We start from the raw sequence: 24794 nt of genomic DNA, 5'->3' as shown, positions 1-24794 counted from the left end.
GAGAGAAATAAAAAGTAGAATGTATACATTTCAATGCATAGAGAATGCTTGTTAAAGTTTCCAATTTTTCAATAGGGTGCTTGATGATGAAATCCAAGCAAACTTTCCTAAAGAGGTAGGTAGTGCACTTTGAATCCTTTTTTATTTTTTTATTGTATTGTTTTTTTGTTTCATTTAACTACAGAATGGGGAAAGTATGGAGCAACAGTTTTTTTTTCTTCTTGCTTCGGCTGCTCCCATTAGGGGTCGCTACAGCGGATCATCTATTTCCATACCTTCCTGTCCTCTGCATCTTGTTCTGTCACACCCACCACCAGCATGTCTGCTCTCACCATATCCATAAACTTCCTCTTAGGCATTCAGTGTTTTCCTCTTGCCTGACAGCTCAATCCCTAACATCCTTCTCCCAATATACCCAGTATCTCTCCTCTGCAAATTTCTAAACAAACACAATCTCACCTCTCTGGCTTTGTCTCCAAACCACCCAACCTGAGCTGACCCTCAAATGTACTTGCTCCTAATCCTGGCCACCCTCGTCACACCCAAAGCAAATCTTAAAAGCTTTAACTGTGCCACCTCCAGCTCTGTCTCCTGTCTTTTTGTCTGTGCCACCATTTCCAACCCGTATAACATCTTAGAATATTGTGAACAAACTAGACGAGAACAGGTCATTCAGCCCAACAAAACTCGCCAGTCCTATCCACTTAAGTTTTCTAAGTCCCTAAAGTCTTGCTGTCTACCAAGATACTTGGTAGCTTATTCAAAGTGTCTATGGTTCTTTGAGTAAAGAAAAACTTCCTCACATTTGTGGGAAATGTACCCTTAACAAGTTTCCAACTATGTCCCCTTGTTCTTGATAAACTCATTTTAAAATAACGGTCTCAATCCACTGTACTAATTCTCTTTATAATTTTGAATACATCAATCATGTCACCTCTTAACCTTCTTTTACTTAAACTGAAAAGGCTCAGCTCATTTTATCTTTCTTCATAATTCATCACAAGTAGTCTGTAATGATGCTAGTTGCTCTTCTCTGGACCTTTTCTAGCACTGCCATGTCCTTTTTATAGCATAGAGACCAAAACTAGATAGATAGATAGATAGATAGATAGATAGATAGATAGATAGATAGATAGATACTTTATTAATCCCAAGGGGAAATTCACAAACTGCACACAGTACTCCAGATGAGCCCTCACCAGTGCATTCTAAAGCTTCAGCATAACTTCCTTGGACTTGTACTCCACACATGGTGCTATATAACCTAACATTCTGTATATAACATAACCTTCTTAATGGCTTCTGAACACTGTCTGGCAATTGATAGTGTTGAGTCCACTATGACTCCTAAATCCTTCTCATAAGGTGTACTTTAGATTTTCAGACCTCCCATTGTGTATTCAAATCTAATATTTTTACTTCCTGTGTAATACCTTACATTTATGACTTTAAACTTCATCTGGCACAAATCTGCCCAAGCATGAATATGTCCAAGTTCTTCTGTAATGATTTAATGGATTCCAAATTATCTGCCATTCCACTTATCTTGGTATCGCCAGCAAACTTAACCAGCTTGTACTTATATTCCTATCCAAATCCATTTATGTATTAAAACAGCAGTGGCCCTAGCACTGCGCCTGTGGAACACCACTCTTAACATCTGCCAATTCTGATAAGGTTCCTCGCACCATCACCCTCTGCTTCCTGTGTCTGACCAAATTCTACACCCATCTATAAAACATCACCCTGAACTCCCACTTTAAGTTTGATGCTCAACCTCTCATGTGGCACCTTATCAAATACTTTATGAAAATCAAATGTTTAATATCATATGTTCCACTCTGATCATATACTTATGTTGCTTCCTTATAGAATTCAAGCATGTTAGTTAAACATGACCTCCCTCTTCTGAACCTGTGCCAACTGTTCAGAAAAACTCCTATACTTGACATGTGCTACTGAATCTTATCCTTAATAATTCCTTCCATTCATTTCTGTGTTCCACGTTAAGCATACTGGCCTATAGTTGCTTGGATCTGCCTGGTTGCCCATTTTATATAATGGGATAATGTTTGCCATTTCCCAGTCCTTTGGAGTCTCCCCAGTGTGGAGTGACTTCCTAAAAATATTTATCAAGGGTTCATATATGTACTCTCTAGCCTCCTTAAGAACTTGAGGGTAAACATTATTTGGTCCTGATGATTTGTTTGATTTAAGTCTATTTAATCTGAGCAGCATTTCTCCCTCTACAATTTCTAAATCACTCAGAACCTCTTTAGTAGTCCCATTCACTTCCTCACTTGTAAAGACTTCAGAAAAATGCAAGTTTAGAGTGTCCGCTATTTCATTGTCTGTATCTTTTAATTTGTCTTTACTATTCCTAATGCACTTCACCTCCTCCTTGACTGACCTTCCCTTTCACTCTTGCTGGTACCAGTCTGTCACAAATCACTCCTGACACTCATCCTGTCTACACTCACTTCTTCACTTCTCTTCCACACTCCTGGTTACTAGGTACTGTTGATCCCAAGTATTTAAACTCATCCACCTTTGCCAACTCTACTCCCTGCATTTTCACCTTTCCTGTGACCTCCCTCTTATTTACACATATGTATTCTATCTTGGTTCTACTGACCTTCATTCCTTTCCTTTCTAGAGCATATCTCCACTTTTCCAGGGTCTCCTCAACCTGCTTCCTGCTCTTGTTACAGATCACAATGTCATCTGCAAACATCATAGTCCACAGGGACTCCTGTCTAATCTCCTCTGTGAACCTGTCCATCACCATTGCAAATAAGAAAGGGTTCAGAGCCGATCCCTGATGTAATCCCATCTCCACCTTAAATGCATCTCTCACTCCTACCACAGACCTCACCACCCTCACACTTCCCTTGTACATATCCTATACCACTCTTACATACTTCTCTGCTACTCCCGACATCCTCACACAATACCACATCCCCCCACTGGGCACCCTGTCATATGCTTTCTCTAGGTCCACAAAGACACTTTTTGACCTTCTCCATACTTCTCCCTCAGAGCAAACATCACGTCTGTAATGCTGTTTCCCGGCATGAAGCCATACTGATGATCAGTAATCATCACCTCCCTTCTTAACCTAGCTTCCACTACTCTTTCCCATCAGTACCAATACACTTCTTCTCCACTCCTCAGGCATCCTCTCACTTTCTAAGATTGCCTTAAACAATCTGATTAACAAAATCATCTGTCATCTCTCGTAAACACCTCCATGCTTCCACAGGTATGTCATCTGGACCAACCCCCATTCTTCATCCTCTTCATAGTTGTCCTTACATCCTTTTTACTGATCTGTTGCATTTCCTGGTTCGCTATCTCCATATCATCCAGCCTTCTCTGTCTCTCATTCTCCTCATTCATCAGCCTCTCAAAGTACTCTTTCCATCTGCTCAACACACACTCCTCACGTGTGAGTACATTTCCATCATTATCCTTTATCACCCTAACCTGATGTTCTTCTTTCCCAGCTTGGTCCCTCTCTCTAGCCAATCGGTACAGGTGCTTTTCTCTCTCCTTAGTATCCAGCCTGTCATACAACTCATCATAAACCTTATCGAGAACAGCAGTCTATCTTGGTATAAAGGACAGAAGAAGGGAACCTTCCCTACAAAGGAAGTTGTTCTCTCACACAAAACACTCATATATACTGTTCATTCGGTAGGTGTACTCTGCACTCTGGTTGGTTTAATAGCATCTGTTTAGTTTGAGAAAAGAAGCCTGAATCCGTGGAGGGAACTTGTATAAACACAAAGGGAATATGCAAGCTACACACTGATAGTTCCCCATCTGCACATTTAACTGGGGAAGAAGAAATGTTAGGTGGGAATATTACCTATTATACTTCTAGAAACTGTATAGTGATTTATTTTCTGTCTGTATAATATTTCTGTTAGACTAATTTAAAAGTAATAATTGATTAAACAGTACTGAAAATGACTCAGTAAACAGTAGCTATTTGGGATGCACTAATATAGATTTATCTTATATTGGCTTCAGTTTTTTCACTGTATTATCAGCTGATATAATAGATTATATACCATGTCATTAATATAATTAATTTTTGTTGGTATTATGTAAACCACATAATGCCAGTAGAAATAAAAATACAAATGGTTTTTTGTAATAAGAAAATAATTAAAAGATTGAGCAAACTTAAAAAGATATCTTATTTATGCTAGGTTTTTTTTTTTTTGTTATTTGAATGTTTGGTTCATTCTCAGACGTAATCACCACGAACAGTCCAAATCTACAGCAATACTGGTGCAATTAACAGAGCAACCATAGGAACTGCTGCAAGTCAATTTGGTGGTGGTGTATTTTCACAAAAACAACATTGATTTCTTCACTTTGAACCTAACAACTTTCGTTTTTAAAAGCTCAGAAACAAGAATAAAAATAATATTAAATGAGGTGTATTAACATATGGAAGGATGCAGTGACTTTTGATGCAGATTTTCAGATGTTAATTGTTTTAGAAAGATGATGTGGATGCCATAGCATAGTTACAGTGGGTGTGTACTGTTTGATTTTATGTGTATACCATGTGATTTAATAAATTGAGGGATACAGAGTATAATTTTTCAAGTACCTGAATAGATCTGTTAATCTATCCATTTTCTAGCTTGCGTATTAAGTTCAGGGTCATGTAGAGTCCATTCTAAAGTTGGCAGCACTGGGTGCATGGCACAAAACAACCGTGGACAGGATGACAGATCAGACTGATGCTCACTCTGATGCTCTCTTCCATAGGGCTAATACAGACATGAGGAGAATATGCAAAGTCAAACACACACATTACCCAACTTGGAATCAAAGTTAGACTTCAGAAATGTATCTCCATTGTAACCATGTCTTAATTGGGTGCTCTTTGGAGTACTCTTTTTCAGGTAAACCAAAAGCATCCAGGAATGTGCTATCATGCACCCTACCTCATTTTCGACATTAGAGTTTTTCTGCTGCTGAATTTCACTTAGGTAATCAAGAAAGTGTGTCAAGGTTAGAGTCGGCAGGCCAGCAGTGAGTCCAAGATATACTCCTTTTTCTACAAATGCGTTAATTATATTTATATATAGGGTGTGTGGTAATATATACACACACATGCGCGCACGCACACACACACACACACACACACACACACACACACACAGTGGATTCAGAAAGAATTCAGACCTCTGGGCAAAAATGACAAATGAATCCATTTATCCAAAATTAAATCTACAATAAAATGAAGTGTGCAGAAATTGAAGGGGTCTAACTTTCTGAATCCAATGCACATATACTGTATGTATGACCATTTTCAGCATTTATGAGTTAATGTATAGTTTATGCTACAGTCAAAATGGTAAAGACATTGTTGCCATTTGGGCTGCTAGTGGGGTGAAGTGCACATCTCTTTAATAGAAGTAAAATACTAATTGAAAAAGAATTTTTGAAGTTAATTCTGTGCTGTCTACTTTAAATATTAAATAACACTATACTTGTCTATAATCATTCTCAATTGGAAATTGTTAAATCACCATATTTATATGATGGTTAGACCTAGACATACAATACATACAATGTGTATATTTTCTGCATAAATGTCTGATGTTTAATATATTTTATATTTTATATATGTTCATCTCAAATGTTATGGATGATGCTTTTGAAGTCAATGATTGGCTGATAACTTAAGACAAATTATGTCTTTGAGTGAAATATGCATTTCACAAAATATAAAAAATTGACTAAACAACAGTAACTGTCCCCATTATGTGTATTTGAATAAGGAATTAAAAATTCTATAGAATATCCATTAAATACAAACATACATTACTGTTACATGTTCCTTTATATATTGTATGAGTTTTGGTTTTTTTTTTTATTTACACATTTATTTTCATTAATTGACTTGTCACACTTCAGCCCTATTTAATTTGTTTACACATTGTTTTCTGCTTCATACTTTCTAGGATGAGGTTCCTGAAAGTCAGATTGATGCAGGATTCAAAAATCTATTCTCTCAACTCGCTGGTGATGTAAGGCTGATTTTTTTTTTCCTTAAAAAATAAACTATTGTTGAAGTAGTTTCAAACAATTGCATTTATTTCATATAGTGCATTTATTAATGTCCATCACAGAATAGACCTTGAAGTTTGGTATGTGCAATGTTTCTTTAAAAATTAAACATCGTCGAAGCAAGTTTTTTTAAACATCTTGATAATGAGGGCCTTTATTTTACAGTATTTATGAATCTCCATCCCTGAATGTGATTAGTAGTTATACATTTCTATCTCAGATGTTGTTAAAAATTCTAAACTCTAAACTGATTAATAAATGACAGGGGATGAGCTGTATCCAATGTGTAGTGTATTGTTTTTGTCAATTGTCCCTTTGTGCACATAATGTCTCATTGGCCTGCGTAGTATTTTGCAGTATATGTGTAGCTCATTTAGATTTTCATTTCTCAATAATCTATAGAAGCTTGGTGTTTTTCAGAGGTAAAGAGAGATTCATGCTTCCCACCTTTTTTAGAACCACATTTTTTGAAAAGAAAGTAAATCAGCTTGTGAAGCCAAATAGACTTTCTAATGTGTAGAGGATCTCATTTGAAAGAGATAAAGAATTGTATGGTCATAAATGGGGAAAAATGTGACAGTGCAGCATAATGTGATGGCAATGTTCTTCGTGATCAGAATCAGCAGGAAAATACAGTCATGTGGAAAAGTTTGGGAACCCCTCTTAATTCTTTGGATTTGTGTTTATTATTGATTGAGCTTTCAAAGTAGCAGCTTCCTTTTAATATATAACATGCCTTATGGAAACAATAGTATTTCAGCAGTACCATTAAGTTTATTAGATTAACAGAAAATATGCAATATGCATCATTACAAAATTAGACAGGTGCATAAATTTGGGCACCCCAACAGAGATATTACATCAATACTTAGTTGAGCCTCCTTTTGCAAATATAACAGCCTCTAGATGCCTCCTATAGCCTTTGATGAGTGTCTGGATTCTGGATGGAGGTATTTTTGACCATTCTTCCTTACAAAATCTCTTCAGTTCAGTTAAATTTGATGGCTGCCGAGCATGGACAGCCTACTTCAAATAATCCCATAGATTTTTGATGATATTCAAGTCAGGGGACTGTGATGACCATTCCAGAACATTGTACTTCTCCCTCTGCACGAATGCCTTTGTAGATTTCAAACTGTGTTTTAGGTCATTGTATTGTTGGAATATCCAACCCCTGTGTAATTTCAACTTTGTGACTGATTCTTGAACATTATCCTGAAGAATTTGTTGAAATTGGGTTGAATTCATCTGACCCTCGACTTTAACAAGGGCCCCAGTCCCTGAACTAGCCACACAGCCCCACAGCATGATGGAACCTCCACCAAATTTGACAGTAGGTAGCAGGTGTTTTTCTTGGAATGCGGTGTTCTTCTTCTGCCATGCAAAGCACTTTTTGTTATAACCAAATAACTCAATTTTTGTCTCATTAGTCCAAAGCACTTTATTCCAAAATGAATCTGGCTTGTCTAAATGAGCATTTGCATACAACAAGCAACTCTGTTTGTGGCGTGAGTGCAGAAAGGGCTTCTTTCTTATCACCCTGCCATTCAGATGTTCTTTGTGCAAATTGTGCTGAATTGTAGAACGATGTACAGATACACCATCTGCAGGAAGATGTTCTTGTAGGTCTTTGGAGGTGATCTGTGGGTTGTCAGTAACCATTCTCACAATCCTGTGCATATGCCGCTCCTGTATTTTTCTTGGCCTGCCAGACCTGGGTTTAACAGCAACTGTGCCTGTGGCCTTCCATTTCCTGATTACATTCCTTACAGTTGAAACTGACAGTTTAAACCTCTGAGATAGCTTTTTGTAGCCTTTCCCTAAACCATGATACTGAACAATTTTTGTTTTCAGATCTTTTGAGAGTTGCTTTGAGGATCTCATGCTGTCACTGTTCAGAGGAGAGTCAAAGGGAAACACAACTTGCAATTGACCACCTTAAATACCTTTGCTCATGATTGGACACACCTGTCTATGAAGTTCAAGGCTTAACGAGCTAATCCAACCAATTTGGTGTTGCAAGTAATCAGTATTGAGCAGTTATATGCATTCAAATCAGCAAAATTACAAGTATACCCAAATTTTTGCACAGCCAGTTTTTCGCATTTGATTTAATTTCATACAACTAAATACTGCTTCACTAAAAATCTTTGTTCAGAAAACACCCCAGTACTCAGATGTTCCTAGGAAATGAAAGACATACCACTGTTATCTTTTTTTTGTTGAAAGTAGAGTAAATTATTATGCAGACTGAGAGGGGTTCCCAGACTTTTTCATATCACTGTAAAACCAGCACAAGCGGCACCAAGGATAAAGTGATGGAGATTAAAAAGAAAGAGTTAATGAACAGGTTAAGGGAGAAGAATTCAATTGAAGTGCAGTCATTTAAGAATGTTGAGGAAGGGTGAGAGAAGAATAACAGTTTTATTAAGAATAGGTAAAGAGATGTTGGGTAAGATGACGGGAAGGATCCCAGCTGTGGAACAGGGAGGTGCAAAATGTGATAAAGGCTAGAAAGGAGGCAAAGAAAACATGGCATCAATCAGGGATGGAGTAAAACAGAGAAATGTATAGGCAAACAAATAAGGAGGCAAAGAGGGTAGTGGCAATAAGCTTTGCAGGAGGTATATGTAAAACTAGAGACAAATGAGAGGGAGAGAACGATTTTTAGAATAGCAAAGGCTAGAAACAAGGTTGTGAAGAGGTCTAGAGGTGCATGAGAGAGAAAGGATTACCAGAAAAGTATGTGAGGATTGTCCAGGATATGTATGAGGGAAAGAGCACTCAGGTTCAAAGCAGTTTTGGGGTAACAGACAAGATCCCAGCTAGAGGAGGTCTGCACCAGGGATCTTCTTTAAGTCCTTACTTCTTTGATCTGGTTATGGATGTGTTGAGTCATGAGATAAAAGACCAGTCACCCTGGTGCATGTTTTTAGATAATGACATTTGTATTGTGTAGCACCAGAAAAGAGGAAGATGGAAGAAGGGCTTTGGAAGAAAGAGTATTGAAGATAAACAGGAAGAATACAGAATATATGAGGTTTAATTGTGATCAGGATCCATAGCCAGTAGGGAGAGCTATTTAAACAATTGGATAAAATTAAATGTAAAAGATCAGTGGTAGCCCAAGACAGAAAACTAGATGCAGAAATAACCCATAGAGTGCAGAGTGGACGGAACAAATGGAAGAAGGTATCAGGAGTATTGTGTGATTGAAGAATTAAGGTGAAGGCTAAAGGTAATGTTTTAAAGACAGTGGTAAGACCAGCAGTGATGAATGTAGTTGAGACATGGGCAGTAAAGGGAGCACAGGATAAGTTATATGTGGCAGAAATGAATGAGATGGATGTGTGGAGTTACAAAAAAATACAGAAGAAGAAATAAGAGGATCATAGGTACAACAGCAATGGGAAAGATATCTATGTAAGAACAGGAAAGTGGGTTGAAGTGGCATGGACATGTGATGTACAGAGACAATGAATATGTAGGCTAAAGAGTGATGGTAACGGAAGTGCAGGGAAGAAAAAGTGAGGGAGGCCAAAGTGAAGGTGAATAGATAAAGTAAAAGAAGAGCTGAAGGTAAAGGACCTAACTAGCAAGACAATACAGGACCAAACTATATGGAAAATGTTGATCAAGCACATTGACCTCACATAGAAGTTGGAAAAGATAAAGAGGAATAAGAATTATTTATGGTTTTACCCTAATTGTACTTTAGTGTTATTCAAATAAACATACTTGTTTTTCTTTTTTGTATTTGGCTTTTGTAGGACATGGAGATTAGTGTTACAGAACTACAGACCATTATGAACAGGATTATTAGCAAACGTGAGTTCAACAGGTTTTATGATCATCTTTCACTTCATAACTTTACAACTAGTAATTTAAAATATGAGGCTGCTTCAAAACCCTAGCCAAACCTTTTATTTTAATAACTATATTTTTGCAGATGGCTTTTTCACTGTTCGTAAAGTGTAGAAAATTACTAGCAGCATAAAGGAATATGCTATGAAACCTTGTGTCTTGATAAATAAACAGTCTTTATTACGAGTGTAAAAATGAGCAAAAGACAAGACCAGGTTAAAGTTTTCCTGATATTTCATCAAAAGGTGATATAATTATATCCATGGGTAGGTCTCGAAATGCATAATGTTAATGTACAGGACAAATATTAAGATGGTAATGTATTTCTACAGCAATTTAATTTCTCCTTGTTGTGTCTTGACTCACTGCCACATGGCCCACCCACCCCCATCACTGTTATTTATTTTTGCAACTCCAAAAACAACTGCTTAATGGTGAATTGTTTCCAATGAAAGCCTAGTTTCCTATCACTGACTGAGTGAAGTTTATACCTTCTCCACATGTTTCCATGGGGCTTTTTTTACTTTAGGTACTCTGTTTTTCTCCCGCATCCTAGAGAAGTGCATGGTACAGTGAAACTTCCCACTAATTTTCTAACCTGCTTATCAATTGCAGGAACACATGAGTTGGTGCCTTCCCTGGAGCAAACTTGAACAGGGAGATACCGACTGTAATTGGTACCACTAACTTGGCGTAGTATGAGTGAGTGTACCTAGTGAAAGATTCGCAGTGTGTGTTGCTTTTCAGTTTTAGATTCTGCTTACTGTTTAATATCTGCTCTAGAAGACAAATCATATACATGTGCTTAATTATGAATGTATACCACAATTTCATAGATATACAGTATATATATATATATATATATATATAAAACAGTGAATATTAAAAAAATAAAGGAAGAAAATAAGATGATTTTTTTTAAACTTTCTCTGTATAATTTTATTACATAATAATGCAGTTTTTTAATTATATTGAAATATTTTGCAAAATTGTTGCATTGTTTCCTATATGTATGACGTGATTTCATTCATATACAGTCATTGGTATTGCCCACAGTTTTACATTTGTCATTTGACAGCAGAGAGAAAGAGAATCAGCATGAATATAGTATTAACACTCAGGAAATCCAGAGTCAGAAATCTATATGTAATCTATGTATATAATTACATATGAATAGATGTAATTTCAATAAGATTTATTTTTTTCAGGATTTTGAAACCATAGGGCAGAAGGACTAACTATTTTGCCACTGTTTGCCACATTTGAACTGGCAATCAGTTAATGCATCATTTTATTTTTATAGTTGTGTATACAAACTAAAACTATACTAAATGTCATTTAATGCAAATGTAAAATATTTTCTTATATATGTAGTATTATATTTGACTTTCACTAATGCTAAGTTATAATTATTTTCTCTACCTATCAATTTGTGAAAGCTTGAAAGTATATTTATATAAGGAATTTTAATTTATTTTGCTTATAGAAGTACTGTAGTGTTAAGTCAACTAATTGAATTCTGTTAAGAGATGTGGAGAATATTTTTACAAGTGCATCACTCACTCAAGCTCATGCCTTCTACTGCTAGGTCAGTGTTTCCCAACCTCGGTCCTGTGGCTGCAGGTTTTTGTTCCAACCAGATTCCTAATCAGTGACAACACCTGATAGCACTGATCTTATTTAATTAGCTGGTATTATTTTTCTTTTATTCAACATTCAGAATAGTACATCAGCATGATTTTTACATTTATAAGACATTTAGAAATTTTTCTACTTTTGCTATAGATTTAAATGCTTAACTCTCTTGTTGATTTCGTTATATTTTGCCATTTCTCAGTGCAGTTTTTCCCCTTCATTGTATCTTATTAGTGACAATTAAAAATGAGCAGAGCAGACACGCTGGCAAACAACACTGAATAATCAAAGGCTGCAAGTACTTTAGCATCAGACCCACTAATTAGTAAATAATGGATTAATTAAACAATTAGAACACCTAGAAAAGTAGAATGAAAATCAAAATGAAAATATTGTTAAAAAAAACCAAAACATTATTCCCATATAACTGCTTGGTACATTTATTTATTTATATATATATATATAGTATATATATATTTTTTTGTACCAAACTTAGTTTTCTAATTTCTATATTGTTCCTAAAACACAGCACTTGGGAAATAACACATCACTTAATTAGCCCAGGAGTCCAATCAAAAACAGAATCTGGTTGGAACAAAAACCTGCAGCCACAGGGCCGAGGTTGGGAAACACTGTGCTAGGTGTATTCTGAATCTTTTTCCCTGTCTCCCACAATGAACAGAAGTAAGCATGCACAATTCGTCTGGCTGCAATCTTCCAAGTAAAAAAATGTATTAATTTATTTACATAACGCAATCAGGGCGGCACGGTGGCGCAGTGGGTAGCGCTGCTCCCTCGCAGTAAGGAGACCTGGGTTCACTACCCTGGTACTCCCTGTGCGGAGTTTGCATGTTCTCCCCGTGTCTGCATGGGTTTCCTCCAGGTACTCCGGTTTTCTCCCACAGTCCAAAGACATGCAGGTTAGGTGCATTGGCAATTCTAAATTGTCCCAGTCTGTGCTTGGTGTGTGGGGGTGTGCTTGTGTGTGTGTGCACCCTGTGGTGGGTTGGCACCCTGCCCGGGGTTTGTTTCCTGCCTTGCACCCTGTGTTGGCTGGGATTGGCTCCAGCAGACCCCCGTGACCCTGTAGTTAGGATATAACAGGTTGGATAATGGATGGATGGATAACGCAATCATATTTTGAAAAATAGCCTTTATGGTGATATATAATTACGCAATAAGCGATTCAAATATATATTTTTATGAAACTTAAATATGTTCCCATAAAAATACATACATTTTATGAAATAATACTATGGCCAAAAAAGCTAATATCTTCTTCATCCAAAACGAATATGGAAAGATTTAATGCATACGCTAAGTGTGATCATTTTCTTTTCTTTTTTTTTTTTTTTTTTTTTTATGTGTACAAGAGAAGTTGAAAGAAAGAGATGACTTGTTTTCAATAATAAAAAGAAGAAAAAATGACAATTGGCATACAGTTATTTTGTAAATGAGTGGATTGTTGCAGTTACCTTCCACTTACTCTAGACATTAGTGGTTTTCTTGGATGAAGAGAACTTTCAAAGAACATAGCAAAAATGTATATCCCTTCATTTACAATGCTGTTACAATCACCTGTTTTCTTTAGTTGCCTGGAAAGTTTCTTCTGGTTCAGTTAGCAAGTTACAATATATATTTGTAATAAATATATATTTATTTGCTAATCTATACAGTATTTCTAAAATGTAGTTATATATACTTTGCATGCAACTCAAATACTCTTGTTTTAAAAGAGATCAAGCTCAGAGATCACAGTTACACACTGAACTAGTTATTTTTCTTCTCTGCCTGTAGTTTTATATCCATGTTTTTGATAAGCATTAAATGCATGCTGGATGTTGGCTGGACATGCAAGTAAGAATTTCACTTTATTATGTACACATGACAATACTACTACTACTTTTGGAATATAAAGGATGCTATTATAGCATATAATTAATACCATTAATTATTCAAAATAGTCCTAAAGATGTTGTATATTTAAACACAGCTAAATATATTCTTTTTTCATTTTCCACTGTAGTTAGCTCACTGACTACAATCCCTTAATCATTTCATTGCATAATTTTAATAAACATTTCACTTCAGTGGCAGAGTGGCATTTTAAGAAATGTGTTTGCTATCAGCTTTTTCTGAGCTCCTCCACCCACACTCAGATCAACTCCATCCTGCTACCCTTTCAGATACTTCCGACAAAAAGAAGTTAAGCTTGCCATTTACAGAGGATTATGCATCTACTTCCAGAACCCACTATCTTTACCACTGTTTTCTATGTTGTTATGAAATTTATGGAGTTCCTGGAAATTGAGCATTGTCTTTCATAGACTGTTTTTGTATAAATGCTGTATGTATTATTTTGGTATTGTAATTTCTGAGCTACAGAGGTACAGAAGGTTTGATTTATTTTTAACTTATTATGTTATTTAATTCTTTCTCATTATCTCTTTAACTTTCAGACAAAGATTTGAAGACAGATGGTTTTAGTAAGGAATCATGTCGTAGCATGGTGAACCTTATGGATGTATCCTTATCTTTTGCTTCATTATTCAGCCCTAACAGCAAACTTTCAGTGTATTCAGATATGAAAATGAAATGGTCCCTCACAGGTTACATTTAGATGTAAGATCTGAGTGAAAGAAGTAACATCTTACTTGAAGTTTATATATTGTTTTACATTTTTTGGGGTTTTCTCTGTCTAAATACAAGAAGCCAGAATGATTCTTGTTGGCAAATTGAACATATTTGTGGATGTATTTGAGTACTGTTTATTAGTCTTGGAAAGCCTTTCGATCCAATTAAACTTTCTTTGTTATTTTGTTTCTCTTAGCTGACCCATAACCATATGTAGAATTAAGCATATTTTTTAATGATTTGTATTGTTTGTGCCAGTATTCATTAATGAAGACTGGAATCTGGACCATTCTTTCAACTAATTTGCTCAGATTAAAATCATTAATGAACATTTAGAATGACAGAGATCCTAGGGCCTTTCTGAACTGATTAATTCCAGATATCTGTCCATTGCCTAACTACAGTTGAAATTCAGTAGCAACTTCTTTTAATCATTGTATTTTTATGTAAGTATAAACACTTGCTTATTGTACTTTAGTGTTTCTCAATCATTTTTATGTCACAACCCACTTTTTCCATGCAAGTGTCTTTGCAGTCCACGTCTTTTTTATTTGTATCCACTATTTACTGGTTCAGGCAAATTTTGAGGTGCCAAACAACTTTATCTAAATATACTTGTGTTATGTGTAAAAAGCAACTGGAGTACTGTATATGAATAAACTATTTTTGGACAAGAAAAGAATATTATCAACTTGAACTATAATGGGAACTTTGTAGTTATGAGGTAGAAATGCTAGCCACTGCACTGCTTTTCAAAGAAATGCCAACACTAGTTCTCATACTGAGTAAAGAGGAGACCATACAAGCAAATACATAATTGTTCTGTCATTTTCTAACCCGCATAATCCTGAGAGGGAACGTGGTGGTGGGCTGGAGTGTAACCCAACAAGCATAGGGTTGAAGGCAGGAACAACCCTGGGCAGGACACCAGGCCATCACAGGGTAAGCACACACATACCACATCAAAGCAGGGTCAATTTAGAGATGACATTCCACCTAACCTGCATGTCTTTGGACTGTGTGACGAAACCCACACAGACACGGGGGGACAATATGCAAACTCCATGCGGGAACAACCCGAGATGTGAACCCCTAACTGCAAGGCATCAGCACTACCACTGCACCACCTTTCTGACTAAATAAAAAATGTGTAGGAAAAATATAAAACTGAATGGTGTTGTAAATTTAACATTTGCCAAAACTAACAGCATCTCCATTGCAAAAAGTACGGAGTCCCCAAAGGCAAATGAAAAGAAAAAAATGTTCTCATGCAGTAGGAAGCTGGCTGTCAGTTAGTAAGTTGCTGTAAGTAATTAGCTAACTAATGTCATTTCATTTTATTGCACAGTAGTGCAGTGCTTAGCGCTGCTACTTCGCGGATCCAATGATCTGGGCTTGAGTGTATAGCCTACTTTTATAAACTTGAAAATATCCAGTTCTTTGTTGTGTAACTGTGTGTGTAACATCAAACTGTTAAGCGATATGTCCTGTTCACAGAAAATGATATACAGTTGCACGTGATGGTTTTTGGTGCTCATCTGAATGTATGCAGCACACACACAGTATTAGCTGGTGCGATCTTAAAGTATCTGGTATGCAGGCTATTGTATGTGGTGCACACGAGATAGTAAATGGTGAGCATGAGACAGTTTCCCAAAAAATAATTTCCACCATGTCCCCTCAGGGACTCCATAATTTTGTATGCTTTTGATACCACAATCAAGAATGTTTAAGCCTCGATTTAACCCCAGGTTCCTAGTGCTGTAAAGCAGAAGCATAAAACCACTAGGCCAGGATATCACCCTAAAAATAAACTATTATGGAACTTTCATTACCTATCCAGAATTGTTCCTTCACTTGCTAAGATAGGCTCCAACGTCACCGTGACCATTGTCATTGTCAGGATATAGCTGGTTTGGAAGACGGATGGATTGATGGAATTTTTATTTAGAACAGAAAAAAAATCATTTTCAAGTGTAATGTGTGCCTTGGGTATAAACTGAGAAAAGATGTAAATTGGGACCATACCATAATCCTTAACAGACTAATGGGAACTGCCATCTGAATAGGATGACCTGCATAAAGTTAGTTCATTTTGAAAATATATTCATCCTCAATCCAGGAACTATAATCTGATGCATTATCTTATTTGTTATTTGCTATTAAATAGTACACACTGACAAACTAAAAGGTAATTTACATTTGCACAGAATATAGTAATACAGTAGTAATAGAATATGCCTTTAGAGCGGTTTTTTTACAGGAAACTGCAGGTTAATCATGCTGTTAAAGTGAATGTTTTACTTAAAATCACGATCAGAGCTTTTAACTGCCAAGTACAAAGTTGCTTTCTTTCATTCCACTCTAAAAACCAAAGCCTTGACAAGATTTAAAAAAAACTTGTTGAAAATATGATATACTTGAAACAGTCCCCGAAATTGGTAAAATCATTAAATGCCTGTTGAATGTTTTTGCTATTTTGTTTAATAAACAATTTTAGCTTTTAAGAATAACCTTTTGAAGATTGTAGATGTTGTTCATTCGACTTCAGTGTTGGGTTTTTTTAGATTAATGATCTTTGAAAAAACTTCTTCAGTAAAAAGTGTGGGTTCCAATTAAGCTGAAAGTTTCCTTAGTCGTATCTTTTTTATTTCATCACATTTAAAACATGCAGTATTTCTAAAACTTAACCTTTTAGTGCATTTATTTATTTTCGTGTTATAAGTAACATGTTTACTGTATATATGTAGATTAAGAAAACATTAAAATATTTTTTCATAAATTTGCCTTATGCAAATGTAAGAATTAGTTTTATTTTTATGAAGGCCATTTATCTTCACATCACATGTTATTAAACACAGTTTTAAAGTAGTCAATTCAATGCTTGTGACAGAGCAGGCTTTATGACAGTATACAACCTTTGCTCAGGTACTCAGGTCAGGTACTAGACAAAACTATTATGGTTGTGTTGACAATACAGACATAAATGTTACTGCATTGGAATACCATTCTTGATCTTAACCAGGCTAGAGTGTTATGCACCACAGTAATTACAGAATTCTGTTGGAGTTTTCATGCTGTTGTGGTAACAGCAATTTCAGTAAGTTAATCTATGGGTAACATTATTTACTAATGTATTTAATAAAAACATATCTGTGCGATGTTAAAATACTTTTGCTGATTTTTCTGGTACAAAACCTCATTTGCTCATTAAGTATAATAACTTTCTAACTCTCTTTCCATTATTTCTTTGATCACCCCAGTTTCTGTTCTGCTTCTATGAAAGTTGTCATTACAGTCAATTAAATTTGATGTATTATGTGGAAATTACTGAATTATGACAGTGGTCTTATTCTACAGCTCATTTCCAAATTTTTCTCTAATGAGCATTTCTGTAAGACATTCATTTAATCTGGTTGACTTTTTTATATTATACAGTAAATGTCTTTTATTAATTATTGTGAAAAGCATACTCAATAGAGTTCTCATTCTAAAGGAATCAGTGGAAGTGACACAGTTCTTTCAACAGAATGACACCTTTCATATTATTTGAAATATAAAAGCAAAGAGCACCATTAAAATTTAACCAATTTCAGGATCTGCTGCACTGAATCATTTATTACAGTGTAGATGGTACTGTTATAATGTATATAATATTTTGCCGTATAATCTTTTATTAATTATCGTGAAAAGCATACTCAATAGATTTCTCATTCTATGGAAAACAGTGGAAATGGTACAGTTCTTTCATCAAAATGACACCTTTCATATCATTGGAAATATAAAAGCGAAGAGCACTGTTAAAGTTTAACTAATTTTAGGATCAGCTGTGCTGAATCATTTATTGCAGTGTTAGTGGTACTGTTATAATGTACATAATGTACTGCCATATAATCATGTGATAGGAATTAAGTCTACCTTGAAAAAATGTATCATTTTTAGAAACATTTTTTCTTAATACTGTAAAATCCAGTTTTCTTCTGTAATATCTTTTCTATTAGATTTTAAAACTTAAAAAATGTCAGCTGTTTTACTACTGCTTGAAACTAAACATAAATGGGAGTATTTGTTAAATATAATGTATATGATTATTCTTTATATGCAGTATTAACATAAATAATGCATCATAATAAATTCATATCATAAGCTAATTATAGTCATCTGTAAGGATTTTAGTGTATGATTGCAAGTCTGCCATTAATACAGCTTACCATGTTAATATTTCTCTGGCTCAAGACACCTGTTTGGTTTCTTATAATGAATAGATGGATATAAACAAGAAATACTGGAATCAGCAGGAGGTCAGAGAAGTAAGCACATAATACACATTTCCTGGCAGCAGTTACGTTAATGAATGCATAAAAAGAAATGAGTCTTATGTAAAAAAAAAATGTTTTTTCTTTTGGCTTAACTCTTTGCCTTCTTAAGTTTCCCATTTTTCATTCTACTTTCAGGGATTAGTCACTCACTATTTATGACTTTCACTTTCAGATAATATGCACTGCCGATAGCATTGATAGCATATTGCATTTCCTTGACATGCTTTTTGTACATTTACAGAATGGTTTTTGGGGTAATAATTAAGACTGGGAAATGTTTTAATGATTTGTTCTGAAATAAAAATAAGTCTCTATATCTTGTTTAGTTTGCATTTTAATATTTGTTTGGAAATCAACAGCAAATAATCACTTGCAAAGTGAAGTTTGTACAGTAACATTGAAACAGAAACAGAACACATTCTCTTAACCATAATGGTTCCATGATTATCTCTACAATTTTGACATTAAACCACTGACTAAGGAGCACTGGGTGCAAAATGCAAAATGAAGTTCCTTAAAAATTGACAACTATGTTGTGTTGAAATCTTAACTTGCCCTACATTAGAAAGATGGCAGTGGAAAACTTGGCCTTGCTGAGTTTCACGTTCTTTGGAATAAAATTAAACGTTATCTGGTAAGTGTATCTTTTCTTCCTTCAGAAATACTGTACATTATAATTTCTTAGGCCAAATGTACTCTTAAAATGACTGTTTATGGTGCATTACTTCAGTAACCATGTTTCACCAATATTTGTTATTTTTCATATTTAGTTCAAAACAGTCTTGTTCTAACTACGAGGGGGAGTCAAGCTAAAGTTAGAACATGGGATTTATTAGAAAATGGAATGAACCTTAACAAAACTGATATTGTCATTTCTCAATGTAGTCTCCACCCTTCTCAATGCACTTGTGCCACCTGCTTTGAAGTGCCTGGATTCCAGCAGAATAAAAGGTTTTGTCTTGTCCTCACAACCACTCGTGCACCCAAGTTATTGTGGAACACTACATGCCGAGGGGTGCTACAGTCACTAGTGCAGGTTACTGTGACTTGCTGGAGACCAATGTGAAGCCTGCTATTCAATCCAAGTGCTGGGGACTGCTGCCTCAAGGAGTCCTTTTTCCTGCAAGACCACACCTGCCAGGCCAAATAATGCTAAGAACATCAAGGCTTGTTTGGAGAAACTGAAGTTGGTGGTATTGTCACATCCTCCTTATTTGCCAGATTTGTGATTTCCACCTTTATGGACTGCTAAAAAAAACACCTGGGTGGTTGTCGATTCAAGACAGATGATGATGTGAAGAAAGCGGTGCAGAAGTGGTTGCCAGGACAAGATAAAACCTTTTCTTCTGCTGTTTGGTGCTGTATATGTTTGTTCCTCTTAATAAACAAACATTTGAATAAATATGTTTTTTCCGGTACTTTACACAATATGCTTGCATATTGGAATGGCAAGGGATATTCTTTATGATTAAAGAGAGATAGAGCTTTAAAGACAACTAAAATAACTAGCTTAATTTTATAGATCAATAATCCTTTTCAGGATGTCATTGTTTTACCGTGGCACTTAATATTCTGTACATGTTAAGAAATTTTAGTGCTGTGGTTGAAAGTGTGTAGCACTAAAGCCTTTGGAAAGTGGAGCAGGCATTAATAAGGAGCAGGGCAGAATGTTTAGTTGGGTTGATTTTTTTGTGGGAGGAGTTGGAAACACAATTAGGCCTTCACAAAAAAAATGTCAATAATAATAAAAACAGTCCACAAATTTCTCTGTTTGAAATTAACATAGCTTTTATTTAATATTTCAGCAAATATTCCGTGACTTTGACTTGGATAAATCAGGCACCATGAGCTCCTATGAGATGCGCCTAGCACTTGAATCCGCTGGTTTGTGTTTCTATTATGTGTAAATCTTTCTGTGTTGTTTCAAGTAAACTAAGATAATAATTTATTTTTTTGGTGAGAAGATAACTTACCTTGTTCCACTCCCCTTAAACCAGGGTTCAAGCTGACCAAGCATCTTCATGAGCTTATAATTATGCGGTATGCTGATCAGGACATGACTGTGGACTTTGATAATTTTGTCTGCTGCTTGGTTCGCCTCGAGGCCATGTTTAGTGAGTACTTAATTGACTGTAATTTGTTGAAATTAAAATGACGCTCTATCTGGTAAAAACTAAATTACATTTTTCTTAATATGTATATATGGTGAAGGGGTTACTGGAATGCAGGGTTAGACATGTTATTTTATCCCACACTGTTTTATGCAAATAATAAATATATAGCACGTGTAAAGGAAAGAAGTTGTTTACTGCTATTTCAAGATGTAAGCCATCTTATGCATAAAAACATTAAAAATTGTCTAATGATTTCTTGGTAACAGGCATTTTCAAGTCTATGGACACAGATGCAGATGGACTTATTTCTTTCAACTTTTCTCAGGTATGCGTTTCTTTGTCTCTTTTCTGATTTGTGAATTGAATAAAATAAACCTTTTATAAATTATATTAGTGGGATAATATTTTTAACTTATATGTATGTGTGTGTATACCCTGCATATCCCTGCATTTTGAAAAACTAGCATTTTTGTTTATTCAGAGAAACTTGATTGATTTTGGAATACTCGTGGCTATTAAGGCATGATCCTAAAATGAGTTGAGTATTTAGAGATAAAGTAGCTGTTTGTTCTTTCCCTTTAGCTCTTCCCTTTCCCTTTTGCTTCTTAAATACATTGAGGGAATCATCAGTTTGGAAGGAGGTGGGCAGCTAGTTCCACCAACTAGGAACTACTCAGGAAAAGTATATTGATACCATGCAGAAGTGGCGTATAGCATTTCACCAGTGTCTCCTTATACTGAGATGCTGACTCATTGATTACTCTATAGGCAAGCAGGGATTAGAACTTAATGTGTTCTGCTACAAGAAGCCAATGTAGCAACCTGAAGAGAGGAGTGACATGTCTGTCTTGGAACGTTAAATACAAGATGGGCTGATGCATTCTGGACCATGTGAGTTGCAGTAGTTCAGATGCGACAAGACCAAAGCCTGGACCAGACATGCTGCTGCATACTCTGTCACATAAGGTCTGATGTTCTGCAGCATGAATCTGCCTGAACAACAAACAGTAGAAATGTGGTCAGAAGAAGGTAGCTGCTAATCAGTCACCACCCCAAGGTTGCATACTGAGTTGGCAGGTGTTAGCGACAGCGAGCCAAGCTGTAGAGAGATGGAGATTTGAACAGACTGGCTGGCTGGGATCACAAGAAGCTTGGTTTCTGCAGGGTTGAGCTGTAGATGGTGGTAGCTCATCCATGTTGAGAGATCAGTAAGACATGCAGAGACACTAGCTGATACTGTAGTGTCCTCTGGAGGGAGCAGCAGGTATAGCTGTGTATCATCCACATAGCACTGATAAGAGAAACTATGGGTTTGGATGATGGAGCCCAGTGACGTGGTGTACATACACCTGTGCATGTCTGGTGCAGCTTTCACAACTCTCCTTGCCAGGACACACTGTTTTGATAAAACAAAAATTGTCTGAACTCCCCCCACAGAAGAAAAATAATTGCTCTGTTAAAATTCTGCCTGAGCCTTCCTTGATGAAAGGAAAATGATAAGCGTTGTCTCATCCAGAATAAATTTCTAAGGATGAATACATTCAGAGGAATTTATAAAATTAACTTATAAGGCCTTTCATTACACTAGGTGGTGCTGGATTCTTTTTTTTTGGGGGGGGGGGGTTGTTGGAAAAGTTGGTACCTTATGTCCTTGCATTTATGTCCTTGCATCTTTATGAATAAGATTATGGTTAAAAGCAACTGTCCAATTCCATTACTCTCTTCCTTATTTGAGAAGGAAATGAGTTCCACTGCCTTCATGAAACTTTGAATCTCCTATACATTGCTTATTAGTAATTTGGAATTGTAAAGCAGTGTATTATACTGCACACATAAAGATGCAGCATTTCAGACAATGTTATGTGCTTTATTAACTCGTGTTATGCATTACTTTATAAAGAGAAAGAATGTATTGAATAGAACTTTTACTGCATCCACAATAAAATAAAAGTCATATATTGTAAATAGGGGACACCTTTACAAGGCTAATAATTATAATGCCAATTATTTTATTATATAAATTGTGATTGGTACTCTTATTATAATAAATCATTTGCTTTCTCAAACTTCATTTCTCTTTTCTATAGTTGCTTGTGAATTGATTTTATTTTTTTTTCTTTCAGTGGATCTCATTTACAATGTTTACCTAGTGAGCACAGGATTTTGTTCCAAAGCTGTTGTATCAAAGCGCATGTATACCTTCTGATCGTCAACATTCTGACCTTTACCAAGTGCCTTTTATCGGTGATGGGACTCAAGAATCCACTTCTTTCTTTAAATCAAATATCCTCTGTAACTTCCAGATTAATGCAACCTATAATTGTAGCATGTGAAAAGGACTGTAACCATTTTTATCTGCTTGGAATACCACAATATGCATCTCATTATCAGAGATTTTGTCTTGCATAATGTACAGTTTTGGTGCTTATGAGGCAGTTCTCTGACACAGTGTCAGATTTCAAACCACCCTGTGCTGTTTTCTTTTCACACGGCAAATTACAGTAAATATGAACACTTGGCCTGACTTTACAATGCTCAGGAACAGAACACTGCACCTCAGTCAGGGATAAAGATGAAATAGTGCTTTAAATTACCAAGTGGAATGTGCACCAGAGAATGTGGATGAGCATACAGTACAATATCTGTGAATTTTGGTATCAGAGCTTAATCAAATTGCGGGTGTGTTTTTTATTATTTGTTTTTTTATTTTTTATTAATTAATGCCAGCAAAATATTAGTTTTCTGGTTTATATCTTTAAATACTATAAACTTTGCTCATCATTTTTGTTGGAAAAAATAAAGTGGTCAGCCATTGAACCTTTGTTAGATTTCGTTCATACAGTATGGTTGTGCAACATTCAGTGTTTTGTGTCATAGTGCTGGGCAGAATTATGATTATGACTGTTCATAGAAGATACAAGTTAAATAATTTGAAATTTACTGGGTCAGTTACTCATAAAACTTTCACTTCATTAAAAAAAAACTTTAAAATGACTAATTTTTGTACCAAAAATGATGTGAAACATTGGCACATTTTGCCATATTTAATTTTAGTTTGATATTCTAAATGAAATTACTTGTTAATATAGTTGCCAGTCTGATAACCCATTTTTATTTGGTTGAATCTCTTAAATCAGAATTATACAAAATGTGTTCAGCATATTTGCCTGGAGATGCTTAAAAAGTAATCTTTATATTTTATTTCATCAGTAAAACAATACCATCAAGTATAGTTCTACTGCATTTTTTTCATCATTAATATACTTTAAGTATTTTTAAGGGAATCACTAAGCTGGTCCTTTATTTCCAGGTTTCAGAAGCACAGCACAGGAATGGTGGTCCATGTGCGGTGCAGTTTTTATAAATAAGCTGGTTTATGCACCCCCTCATCTTTTACTGTTGTCTTGTTTACACTGCTGTGTGTGTGTTTTTTAGTTTACCCCATCCCTCATGTTTCTTATGGGTGCGAGGCTACCAAAAGAATTAGTCCTATCAGGTACAGCCATCATGATATTGAGGGAGCTTGAAAAGTCAGCTACTGCCACAGCCTTGTTGCTGTGCTGATGGCCTCCTGCTCTTGAGTAGCATCATGTAACTTGTCACTTGCACGATGTGGCTGTAAGTTAATTGTAATATACAATAGAAAAATAACATAGCTTTCTCAGTCATGTTGTATACTTAAAATTAAGATTATGTAAAGCCACGGGTCTTGTGAGCTTCAGTTCTCTATAACAGGGGTAAAGATTAGACAGAAAATTCACTTAAAGGTCTACAACAATTAACTTAACAACTTGTGTAACAATCCAGGACAGTGGCAGAAGAAAAAAGAAACAAGGCTTACTTTCCCCAATAAGGTTCAGTTGTAACTGTGAATAATCAAAGGTGGTATCAAAGTAAAGGTCAGTGCAGTAAATAATAACTCTAAATACTGTAACTGTTAAAAAAATAATAACTTAAATGACATTCTATAGTTCTATACTTCCCTTTTTGTATTGTGTATGTAACAGCATTTTTCCTGAACTTTCTGGGGATTTGCTCTTTGAATTTTCACTGACGTTTTTAAAACCAGCAACACCCCTTAACACAACACAGCCCAACCCTGCCACATTTGAAAATGAAAACAGCAACACAG

At 35.6% G+C, this 24794-nt stretch overlaps 1 protein-coding gene across 1 annotated transcript in view; it reads left to right on the top strand.

The window, feature by feature from the left end:
• Positions 1-23479, top strand: part of LOC114657626 (calpain-1 catalytic subunit-like) — a 115336-nt gene extending 91857 nt beyond the window's left edge. Inside the window, exons 14-22 of the mRNA XM_051930899.1 lie at positions 76-115; positions 5991-6056; positions 9867-9924; positions 14055-14119; positions 19114-19182; positions 20354-20432; positions 20546-20662; positions 20929-20987; positions 22786-23479. Coding sequence (XP_051786859.1) covers positions 76-115; positions 5991-6056; positions 9867-9924; positions 14055-14119; positions 19114-19182; positions 20354-20432; positions 20546-20662; positions 20929-20987; positions 22786-22812 — 580 coding nt within the window. The 3' untranslated portion in view covers positions 22813-23479. The remainder of the gene's footprint in view (positions 1-75; positions 116-5990; positions 6057-9866; positions 9925-14054; positions 14120-19113; positions 19183-20353; positions 20433-20545; positions 20663-20928; positions 20988-22785) is intronic.
• The last annotated feature ends 1315 nt before the right edge of the window (positions 23480-24794 follow it).

The sequence above is a fragment of the Erpetoichthys calabaricus genome, chromosome 1 (assembly GCF_900747795.2).
Source record: "Erpetoichthys calabaricus chromosome 1, fErpCal1.3, whole genome shotgun sequence".
Classification (NCBI taxonomy): Eukaryota; Metazoa; Chordata; class Cladistia; order Polypteriformes; family Polypteridae; genus Erpetoichthys; species Erpetoichthys calabaricus.
The sequence above is the reverse complement of the archived record's forward strand: the minus strand, read 5'-3'. Positions and strand labels throughout refer to the sequence as shown.